Below are 12,070 nucleotides of genomic sequence, written 5' to 3'. Positions count from 1 at the left end.
GAGTTGGCATAAATGGTTCTTACTATTTTGAGGTATGTTCCATCAATGACAGTTTTTAACATGATGGGATATTGAATTTTATTGAAGGCCTTTTCTGCATCTATTGAGATAATCGTGTGGCTTTTGTCTTTTGTTCTCTTTATGTGATGCATTATAATATATTTATTGATTTGCATATGTTAAACTTGCCTTGCATTCCAGGGATAAAGCCAACTAGATCGTGGAGGATAAACTTTTTTTTTTTTGAGGATAAACTTTTTGATGTGCTGCTGGATTCAGTTTGCCAGTATTTTATTGAGGATTTTTACATCAGTGTTCATCAGGGATATTGGCCTGAAATTCTTTTTTTCTTGTTTCTCTATTAAATGCTTAATTATCCACTGTGAGTGAACAATCTGTCTTCTTCTGGGACACTGATTGATACAATGGATAAATACAACATTGTTCTCTTGGAAAGATTAAAAATTCACACCTGCATATTAAAGGCTCTAGTATTGCAGTAAATAATGTTTAAGTTAGCCCAGTGTTTGCCAAACTTATTCATGAGACCATTTCTCTAATATATCTAAGAATATCCCTTGAAAATATTTGATTATAAAATTCCTTGCCTTAAAAACCACAAAATGGGCCGAGCACGGTGGCTCACGCCTGTAATCCCAGCACTTTGGGAGGCCAAGGCGGTTGGATCACGAGGTCAGGAGATCGAGACCACCCTGGCTAACACGTTGAAACCCCATCTCTACTTTAAAAAAAAAAAAACTTGGCTGAGCACAGTGGCTCACTCCTGTAATTCTAGCACTTTGGGAGGCCAAGGCAGGCAGATCACTTGAGCTCTGGAGTTTGAGACCAGCCTGGGCAACATGTAGTAACCCATTTTCTACTAAAAATACAAAACTTAGCCAGGTGTGGTGGTGCATGCCTGTAGTCCCAGCTCTCAGGAGGCTGAGGTAGGAGTATCGCTTGAACGCAGGTGGTTGAAGATGCAGTGAGCCAAGATTGTACTGCTGCACTCCAGCCTGGGTGACAAGTGAGACCCTGTCTCAAAAAAAAAAAAAAAGTAAATGCAGTACTAACCTAAACACACACACACAACCAAACTTAATGGTTTATACTCTTGATGACTATTATCAATCATTGTAAGCATCTAATTGTTTTGTGCTGTATATGAAATATCAATTTCCTTAAGGTCAATTGAGGTGTATAAGCTTAAAGCTATTAGTCGTAGTATTGACTTGTTCCAAGTGGCTGTACTTTTTATATTGTTTAGTTTTTATGATTCCAAGTTTGTCTCATATCAGGCTTACAAATGTATCTTAATTGCTACCCATGTGCTTCTCAACTTTAGTGCCTGAATTTCATGACATCTATTTTGGCTGCCTGGAAACTTTAACCCCTTATGTTCGGCATTTCAGTTATGTAAAATGTTGCTGTGGATGTACTCTTTTAAACCCTGAGGTGGAGGTGATTAATTCTGTGTAGTTCTGGCCTTTCAGCACGTGATAGAATTGCATTTCTGAGTTAAGTGACATGTATGATTTCTTAGTCAAGCTTTTAATCACCATGTGAGACACTCTAAATCCCCTTTTGCCGTCTGTCACAGTTAGGTTTCTCCTAAAAATACTAAATTCCTGTACTAAAAATACAAAATTGGTCAAGTGTGGTGGCGCATGCCTGTAATCCCAGCTACTCGGGAGGCTGAAGCAGGAGAATCACTTGAACCCGGGAGGTGGAGGTTGCAGTGAGCCGAGATCAGGCCATTACACTCCAGCCTGGGCAACAAGAGTGAAACTCCATCTCAAAACAAAAAAAGTCATGCATATTTATTTACATAACTGTGTGGTGTAGTGGACAGGCTCAAACACAGGTTTGAACCCCTGACTTCTACCACTTATTAGCTAGTCCCCTAGCTGGAGGCCCAAATCCCTTACTATAAAATTGGGACAACACTGTTGGAAGGGACTCAAATTATAAGAATTACCTGAAAATAAAATCATTAATAAATGGTAGCTATCAATTTAAGTATATTAACTGGTTACTGTGGCAATATATGTAATTGTAAAATCACCATCGGTTCTTTCATTCATACGTTAACACATATCACTGGTTTAATTCATTGAAGGCAAATACAACCTTTCCCTTACTCTCCTTCCAAGATTCCACTTAGGCTGGTTACCCCAAATGTAATGGAGAAACATTGAGTGTCACTTTTAAACCAGTCTTTAATTTTCAATTCAGGTGTGAGGCACATATATACACACAAACATTAATTTAAGGAAGCAAGAATGTAGAATATAAACATGTACGGCAGACACTACTTCATGTATTTTAAAACTTACTTTGAATTAACTTCATTGTTTACATGTAAAAGAAAAATATCATTCACTTATACTTCCACTTCCCTTTAAAGTATTCTCAAATTATATTTCTTGAAACTCCAATAGAAAGCATTCTCTCTTAATCATGGCAAGGGGTGAGGTACTCATTGGTGACCAAAATGTGGTGACACCATCTTTCATGTTCTTTGCCATACTCTTAAATGCCTGGCAAACAGTAAATATTTACCAGATGAATATGACATTTAAAAAATAGACTTCAAGAAATTGAGATTCTCTAGCCAAGTTGAGGGACTACATCATTTTGAAGCACTCTACAAGGGGGATGTGATTAAATGTGACTGCATGCCTGGGCTGGCTGCTTCTAGGTATAGAGCTGTGTTAAGGTGTGGGAATAGGAGAGCAATGCCCTAGGGAAAGAGGGCACTAGGGGAAACAATGGTTGCAGTGCACTGCAGAATGACCAATGGCACCTACTTCCAGAATTTTCTTTCAACTAAAAAGAGATGGCATTTTCTTATGATTCAGTAACTGCATTACTTACATCAGCAACATTATGGTTTTCATAGATAAGCCTAGGCAACCAGTCTCTATTTACATCATCCCATCCAAACTCAACTAACCAAATTTTAGAACACCATCAGATAGTTTCTTGCATTCAAGACTTCAACTCATAACTCTTTGAATTCGTATTAGATATAAGGAATCTAAGATGTATTATAGGCATTCCTATAATTAGCCATATTTACAAGATACAAAATATTTGGATAAAAAGCAAATTTCATCACATCGTATAATGTACAGATAAGGTTTATAAAGTAAATTAATTTATTTTTAGCACCATATATACAATCCAAACACTGCAAATTAATTTGTTTTCAAACTTAAAAGATATTTTTCATTAATCATGATGGCACATCCTCTCTCTCAATAAATGAAAATGCTATTTTATGGGCTGTGTGGTAATAGTTTAACATCTAGTAATTAATGATATAAAATTATTTTCTCATCAAGACTAGGCTTCATTTCCTTAAAAAAAAAAAAAAAGATCAGGTTAAACAGCCAAAAATTTGTGATTATTATCACAAATAATCCAAGATTTAAATAACCAAGGGCCCCCAGAGGCCCCTGTTCTTCCTTTTGCCTGTCTAAAATTCAATGGAATATATTAAGTGTTAAACTGGTATGACGAGGTGGAACTAAATTCTTTGACACACAAAGTAGAGTATCACTTTTTACTTAAACTTGGAGTCCTTTACATTTATAACTGCTATTCAAAAAAAATTAGACAAAGACATCTAGATTTAGATTAATATGAACTATCAAAGGGATTATTTTGGATCATTAAAGGAAACTTAACAGTAAGCCTTCATGTACCAAATACTAACATTCAAATTAATTTCAAAATCGTATGTAATTATTAATTTGCAAAGGAGAAAACTGAGGCTCAGAAGTTGCACAAAACCATGGAACTAGTGGAACTGAGCTTTAGAAACCAAGGCTGTCCTCCTCTACTATACATTATTTCTCCTCAGTACACAATAATAAATTGGTTCAAAATTATCTAGACCTTTAAAAAGTATATAATGGAAAGTGCTTTTAGTATTAAACAGTTTTCATGAATGACCCTAACAAATTTTGTCTAAAAGCTTACTAAAATGCTGACATCATTTATAATCCTTCATTTATTTGTAAAAAGATGAGGACACACATTAAGTGAAGTGCAATTCATTTGTTTTCTACAAAATAAGTTAATTTTAAGCAAAACAATCTCAATGATGATAAATGCATGTCATTATTTATTTAGATGTTTCAGCTCTCGCACTAAGTTTTTACAAGCTGGTGAACACTGACAAAATTATTTCTCCCACAGAACTATAACCACACATCCCCAGACAGTATAAATATATGGTTGAACTAACATTAATACACATCACCATTTTATCAATTACATAATAAAACAAATTATCAAGTATCCAAATATTAAGTTACACAGCTCAAAAGGCATATAAAATATTAGATGTCTGCTCAATTCATTAGCAGAAACCCACTTCTTTTTTTGCAAGAGAGGTTGGGAAGGAAAAAAAAAAAAATCACACTTTCAAACAAAAATAAGTTGGTAAACACGCTTCTGGTAAGTATGGAAGAAAAATTACAAGAATTTCAGGAAGTTTATGATTACAATAACAAAGCATCTCTACCTTTTAAAAAAATATTTTACTAAATTAAAGAGGATATTCTACATGTTCTGCACAAGACAAAGGCAACATTTTGCTAAAAATAATTAATAGCCCCCTCCCAGTCTTTTCTCAGGCCCTCCCTGTTAAGTTGCACCTCAGAGTGCAAACATTAAATTAATGTAAGGCTTTTTTTGTCTGAAGACATTAAAGACATGTGCTTCTGTACAATGTAGATTTTCAAAATGGAGGTTTTTTTTAATTACAGCACAAAGTGAGATTTATAGAAACACATTAAATAATCACTGTAAGACTTGGTAAAAAAAAAAAAAAAAATCAATGGTTAAGCAAACCTGATGTATACTGGTATGAATGTGGGAGATGTAAACATAAAGTGAGCACGCAAATAACCATGTAGGCCCTACTTTCAATGTTTGAAATGAGTGAAGGAATAAACCACATAAGGTCTAGAGTGTTCATAGTTCCTGGGATTTTAGTTCTGTATGGTACTAAAAATATACAAGTATTGTGCTCGGTATTTTGGCACCTAATCTTCCTAAATTTCTTATGTATTGATAAGATTCTGGGATGGGAATAGATTTAAACAAGTCATAACTCAATACTGCATGATTTTGGGAAAGGTCAATTGATACAAATGACAAGCACATTTTATACGCTGACAGCAAGAATCTTTTGCCAAGTATCCAAATAGGTTGACTGTAACCCAAATACAGAGGTTGCCAAATCTGTCTAGCTTGTGGCCTGGTAAAACTGCCTTTCAATACTCCTATGGAAGCTTCATTAGACTTACTCACTAAGCCAACATGTTGGCTAATATGTATAACAAATTAGACCCTATCTCAAGTTCCACTTCCAATAGCATTAGGCACCCCAATTTTATTGAATGCAACAGTTGTTTCTATGACCGTTGGAATCTTTGAAACGCAGCCGCATTTTAGGACGATACTTCTCCAAATACAAAAGTTGCTTGCTGTTAAAAGCTCCACGCCGCTTTCTGGGAGGGGAAAAAAAAAAAAATATGAAAGAAGGCAAAAGCCCCCTACAGTAATATTTAGTGTCTTATGGACAACCATCACCGTTTTTGTGGCAATTTATCTTTTGATTAATTAGGCTGTGACCTGATGCAGAAATGAATATGAACAGGCACATCAGTGCAAATGGAAAAAAATCATAGAAAGTTAATTTTCTATATATCTTCTTTTGAGTATTAGTTATAATACTCGACTCACAAATCCATTTATATGTAAGTCCAAGAAAAGACAAAACTAATTTATAGTGAAGTCAGAAGTTGCCTCTGGTAGCAGTGAAGATGACTACAAAAGCCACAAAAGCATATTCTAGAGCACTCAAAATATTCCGTGTTGTATTGGATGGTTAATTTGACTGTTATTGTCAACTGGTCTCCTTTAGAGACCTGTGCATTTTATTGTATCTTTAATTGTATCTTAATTATACCTCAATAAAAATACAAAATAACCACCAACATATTCAATCAAGTATTTAAAGCAAAACAATAATTCAAAAACTCTTGTTGGATTAGAATCTTAATAATATAAGCATCTGCATGAAATGCAAAAAAGAATGTAGTATCTTGATTTACTCACTGACATTCAACAAGGAAATGAAAAGAGAATTCATTACTTACTGTCTTATGAATTGTACTGCATCTTCGTATTTCATTCCACCTTCAATTAATGCTAGGGCAACAAGTACTGGAGCTCTGGTAAGGCGAGAATTTTAATAAATACTTTTTTCAAAATCAAATCTTCATAAATTTATTTCTCCAAACACTCCCCAACTCAGAAGTATCATTATCTACCACCCTTCCTGTTTAAGTAATACCTATGACAAACGTTGACTTTATATTTAAAAAATTATAAGGATGTTTCAAGTTTCTGTATTTTCATTATCAACCCAGACTTTTACATAGAATCAAATTGATAAATTCATTTACCTCCCAAGGCCTGCAACGCAATGAACAGCAATACAACAACCAGGTTCTTCACGAAACTTAATTTTTACAAGACTTAACCAGTCATCAACAATCTGGTTGGATGGTGGTGCACCATCATCAAAAGGCCAATCCTAAGTCAAAAGAATATTTAAATATTAAAAATTAAATATCTAAAATAGATCATTAATATAAACACTGTAGTAATAATTCTAAATTTCTAACATGCAAATGTTTTCAAAAGCATTCTCATTTTAATGTTTAATCACATCTTACTAAATCTTGTTGTCTACCAAATGTGACTAAATGCTCAATCTTTACAAAAATGTTTCACAACTTCAAATCCTTGCTTAGCTTTTCACTTTTATTTAGAAATTACGATTCTGCACAATAATATAATTTTTTTTAGCTTTTTGAGGTCTATTTATGACTTAAATAGATATTTGAATTTACTATTTGAATAAACTTTTGTAGCATAGCACCATAAAAACATAGGAACTGTTAAATACTTACAAGAACATGGATACCTTCTTTCTCCACAAGAGTAGTGTCATAAGTTGCTTCACACACTCTTACTATTGTGGTAACTCCATACTTCTTAAGTTCCTGGATAAAACATACATTAAAATAATCTTAATGTTTAACCACATCACTATTGCTCAACATTTTATATTCTGATCATCTCTGATCAGTAAGTATGCTGGTTAACAGAAAATCATTTAAATAATGATAGAATCTATTTATGTTTAACACAAAAGCAAATTTTGTTTTAAATGACAATGCTAGAATGTAAAAAGAGAAGTTCTAAATACCATACATATTTTTAATAAACTGGAGAAGTTTTCTTTCTTTTTTTTAAATACACTGAAGTTGTTTATACATACATACACTGAAGTTGTTTATAGTCATGGTAATACCGGATTGGGATAAAACATTAACTAAAAGGGGCTAGCAGCAATGCAGACAAAGGTAAATATAACTAAAGGCATTATTTATAACTAATTGAGGAATCTGACTTGACTCAATTATACTCCCTCCTTAAACTTTACTCATTTGAAGTACATAGAATGAAGTCTTAAATACAGTAAAAAAGCCCACATACCATTTAAAACTACAGGCTTCAAAATGCATTATTATTAATTATAACTCTCCTGACATTACACACACATATATAGTAACAAAAATTATATATTATATATATACACATAAATAAAATATATGGTAATAAAAATTAAAGCACCATTCAAGTATTTCCCAGCCAGGCATGGGGGCTCACACCTGTAATCCCAGCACTTTGAGAGGATGAGGTGGGTGGATGACCTGAGGTCAGGAGTTTGAGACCACCCTGGCCAACATGGTGAAACTCCGTCTAAAAATACAAAAATTAGCTGGGCAAAGTGGTGCACGCCTGTAGTACCCCCCGCCCTCACCAGCTACTCAGGAGGCTGAGGCAGGAGAATTGCTTAAACCCGGGACGCAGAGGTTGCAGTGAGCTGAGATCACGCCACTGCACTCCAGCCTGAGTGACAGAACGAAACTCCGTCTCAAAAAAAAAAAAAAAAGTATTTCCACATCTTCTGAAAGGCCTATTTGCTGTTTCTTAACAACTGTAGGTATTTATAAAGTAAAACATGTGCACATCCTGATATATTATTCAGCATTTAATTCCTTTCTCCTAGTAAAAAGAGGCAGGTAGAGTTTTGGCTACATAGCTACCATTAGGAAGGAACAGAATTTGTAGTTGAGGGATTCTAAGCATCAAATGGGGTCCAAGACCAACCAACTTTGGTTTATGGCATTAGTCATTAGGTTAAGCAGATATGGGATATAAAAAATCCATAAATGGGATATAAAAAATCCATAAATGGCAACCTTTCCCATGCAACTTTCTTACAAGATAAGTAAGAGTTACACTGTTTTACTGTCCACATATCAATTTAAGCAAATTCAGGTGCAAGAATTATGAACTCAAGCACATGCCCTTCTCAAAATATATAAATATACCTCTAACCTATAGAAGACATTGACATTTCTGGGAACTGGAATTGTAGGTATACCATCTCATATTTTCCAAAGTACTATTTATTTTGTTAGCTATAAGCTCCACTATTATATTGCAATCAATTTAAGCTACTAAAACATACCAAATCTTACCTCTATAAATTTGTTTAAGGTCGCATTGGTTGGATTGTGTGTAATAAGAAATCTCATGTTCTTGTATGTGACTTCCACAGGAGCTGGGCGGTTCATTCGAGCCATGTTAATTTAGTTAAAAAACACTCAATAGGGTTATGAAATAATTAAAAAAAAATCGAATACAGAAATGATGCAAAGAAACTGAAGTCTACTTCAATATACTCCACTTGAAATTCTCAGTGCTTGAGTATGAAGTTGTAAGTAATGATAAATGAAATGAACCTCCTAACAAGAAGCAGCAATTCTTCAATCCAGTAATACTGAGGCCAACAGAAAAGAAGTGCACTGAGGTTTACCCCATCCAGGTCAGAACTCTCGTAAAATGCTCTGTGGATTTCAATTCAACACTTCTGTGTCCAGGATAACCACTCTTATGGGGGCTTCTTGGTGGAGTAGTAATCAGTTTCTACAGTTCACTTGTCTGCATAGAGGTCGTGCTGTGCCTGGCAGTAATCTCCACTGCCCTTCAGAAACTCCATAAATGTGTGACCAAGAACACCACAGAATTGCTGTTTAAAAGAAAAAGACAGAAAGAAAGAGAGAATAAGTTATTTTCCAATTCAAAAGAAATATATTAGGGTTTTACACTATTTAAGTACAGAACTATCTTTCTAAAGCAGGGTCTGAGCCACTTCTTCAACTTTTACTTAAATCGCAAAACTCAAGGGGTGAGTACAGATTAAATCAATCAGCATAGAACAAGCAGTCAGATAGATTAAACTGAAATCCATGATCTATTACTAAGATTCCTCAGGAAAAAAAAAAAAGCCCATTGTTACATTTTTGTGAAATTCATATACATACTCACATATATACATATTCATACATATTCTATATAGTTATATTCTTTCTATATATCTATATATAACATATAATTGTGATTCTATTAATTATTCCTTTTGATAGTTGTTTTCTTTACTTTGTAATTACATACACAACTTTATGTTGATTTTTCCAACTAACGAAAACATTTTTACACATTAATACAAACTCCAGATAACTGTGAAGTTATTAGTCTTGCATAATTTACTTAACTCATAAACTGAAACATCTTAAGTTCCTTTCCAACTTTATGCTTTTATATCCTTTTCTTAGACTGATTTAAGTGTGTCTATATTTAGAATCTCATTTTATCCTTAACAATCTGTTATCATTCCCATTAAACTGAAGACGAGGAAAATGAGTCTCTGAAAATCAACTTGTTGTATGAAATATAAGAATGTATGCTTATGAATTTAAAAAGGAAGAAACTCTCATTTATAACTATAAAGAAAATATTCATAATTTTAATAGTGTTCTTTTGTATTTTAAAACCAAAATGTCACATATACAACTCAAAACTGAAATCCAACTCAGAGAAGGGGGACAAAGGGATGTTAAAGGTGGAAGTGGTAGGTCTCAAAAGCAAAGTAACTACTGTAACCAATAAATATAAACAAATATGAATGTATTTATATTTTCTCTAAGTTCCCCCTTAAGAACTAAATCATTTTATGCTAATATCAAACATTAAACCAATAGTCACAGGATAGTTTTAAAATATGTCCATGGAAGACACTGATGTTAATAATTAGTCTTCTTCCAAATAGTTTATAAGGTACCCGTGTACTTGGGAGTAAAGAGGGCACTAAGGAAAGTATTAATAACAGGTTAACAAGAGCAGTAATTCATAGCCACTGCCTAAAGCACTTCATGTATACTCTTATCCCCAAAAAAGTTTTAACAAAAGGTTCCATTAGTTTCTACGCTTAAATGTAAGCATTTGAAGTTTTAAAATTAAAATTCAAACGACCTGCTCCCATTTCCATTTTACACCTTTAAATAGTCCCATGCTAGTTATAGTTTCTAGAACTTTGCTAAATTTTAAGAATAATTCTTATGATGATTACTGCAGAAAACATCAAGTCAAAAACCCAGTCTACTTTTCTGGTAAAACACAGAAATAGCATTAATGGTCATTTATCAAAAGGTCCCATAAGAAAGGTAACTTTCATTATCACAAGTTCATTCAAACAAGCCCTCAGAGGTTACTTCCCCTACTTGGTCAGCTGGGTTTAAAACATTAAGTGTCTAAATTACAAAGACATCACAGTTACAGTGAATAGAGACTGTAGCAATCTGAAAGTAATTTCATTATACTTTCACCCCAAGTTCTAAATACTACCTCTGTACACTTTCCCAATGACATACAATGATCTTTAAAAGCTTTATAATGACTCAACACAGTATTCTAATTTCCAGGTATTACTTTTCAATTAAAAGCTGATTTGAGATAGTATTTCACACCACTATTTCCATATTTAACAGCTAAAACTCCTGTTGGCTACAAGCTAGTCGGGCCATATCCCTTCATGTAAGTAAGCACTTTCATCAGGAAGCAGAGAAAGCACTATATTAAGAATTCCTTTTCTGAACTGGTTATTTTCACTGAGTGGAGCCACCTAGTGGCTGGGGGGTCTCGTCTGTTAAAGCAGTGGTGACGACCCATAGCTTTCTGTTCCGCCCAAGACACTCCTCCATTCCCAATATCCTAGCCACAGGAAAAACTATCCATGATGGGGAATTTTTCCCTCCCACGTATCAGTTGCATTACAATCACAATCACATATAAGAAGGGAGAGGAGGAAAGAGCAATCTCTGTGCAGAAGCTTAAGTCACTATTATACTGCAGAGTCAAGCCAATTAATGTGTGTAACTCTTTTGCCAAATAATTCCTTGAATAGTCTGTTCTACATCTACTTAGGTCTTAGAGCACCTAAGAAAGCATGAGTAAAATGCCGCTCACTCTTGGGAATGATCTAGTTTTCAACTGACTAACAGGAAGCACTGCCTCAGGATCTGGGTGTCGAGCAGGTCAACGGTTCCAATCGTAGTGTAAATCACTTAATATTCGTGGACTGGTAGGGGGCTCCGCGGCCAGAAGATAAAAAACCCTCAGAATTCTGGCTGTGGTTGGCTACTGCTGCCACAAACCAATAGGAGGCAACAACATATTACACCACAGAGTTCAGGAACAGTTCTAAACAGTCCCCGATTAAAAGGCGCCATCCAGGGCCCTTCCAAAATTGGCAGGGGAAATGTATGCTGGTGCCCGGACGGGAAGTCCTTCCATCAGTGTAACTAACAGTAGCCCTGTCAGTTTCCAAGACGCTCCGACCCAGGCCATTTCTCCACCACTGGCCCAGAGAAAGGACAAGACTAGACTTGTTCCCATTATCACGAGCCCGAGGTGGGGCGATAAATCCGGAACAGCTCGAATTACCAGGTGGAGCCTGGGAGGAGGGCGGGGCGGAGGGCCGAAGTTCTCACCTAGCAGAACCCCTCTCTGGCCCGGGCAGGGGTGCAACTCGCGGAACGTCCCCGAGGGCCGCCGCCCCGCGCACGCGGCTGTG

The 12,070-nt window shown here is 35.1% G+C and overlaps 1 protein-coding gene across 2 annotated transcripts in view; it reads right to left on the bottom strand.

Moving 5' to 3' along the window:
- Positions 1-2,201: 2,201 nt before the first annotated feature.
- Positions 2,202-12,070, bottom strand: part of PTP4A1 (protein tyrosine phosphatase type IVA, member 1) — a 61,129-nt gene continuing 51,260 nt past the window's right edge. For both annotated transcript variants that reach the window (XM_011945633.1, XM_011945632.1), the window contains 5 exons: positions 8,637-9,187; positions 6,996-7,088; positions 6,486-6,616; positions 6,177-6,251; positions 2,202-5,525 (listed from right to left, as the gene is read on the bottom strand). In XM_011945633.1, coding sequence (XP_011801023.1) covers positions 5,408-5,525; positions 6,177-6,251; positions 6,486-6,616; positions 6,996-7,088; positions 8,637-8,741 — 522 coding nt within the window. In that variant the 5' untranslated portion in view covers positions 8,742-9,187 and the 3' untranslated portion in view covers positions 2,202-5,407. The remainder of the gene's footprint in view (positions 5,526-6,176; positions 6,252-6,485; positions 6,617-6,995; positions 7,089-8,636; positions 9,188-12,070) is intronic.

This window comes from Colobus angolensis, unplaced genomic scaffold (assembly GCF_000951035.1).
Source record: "Colobus angolensis palliatus isolate OR3802 unplaced genomic scaffold, Cang.pa_1.0 Scaffold241, whole genome shotgun sequence".
Taxonomy (NCBI): Eukaryota; Metazoa; Chordata; class Mammalia; order Primates; family Cercopithecidae; genus Colobus; species Colobus angolensis.
The sequence above is the reverse complement of the archived record's forward strand: the minus strand, read 5'-3'. Positions and strand labels throughout refer to the sequence as shown.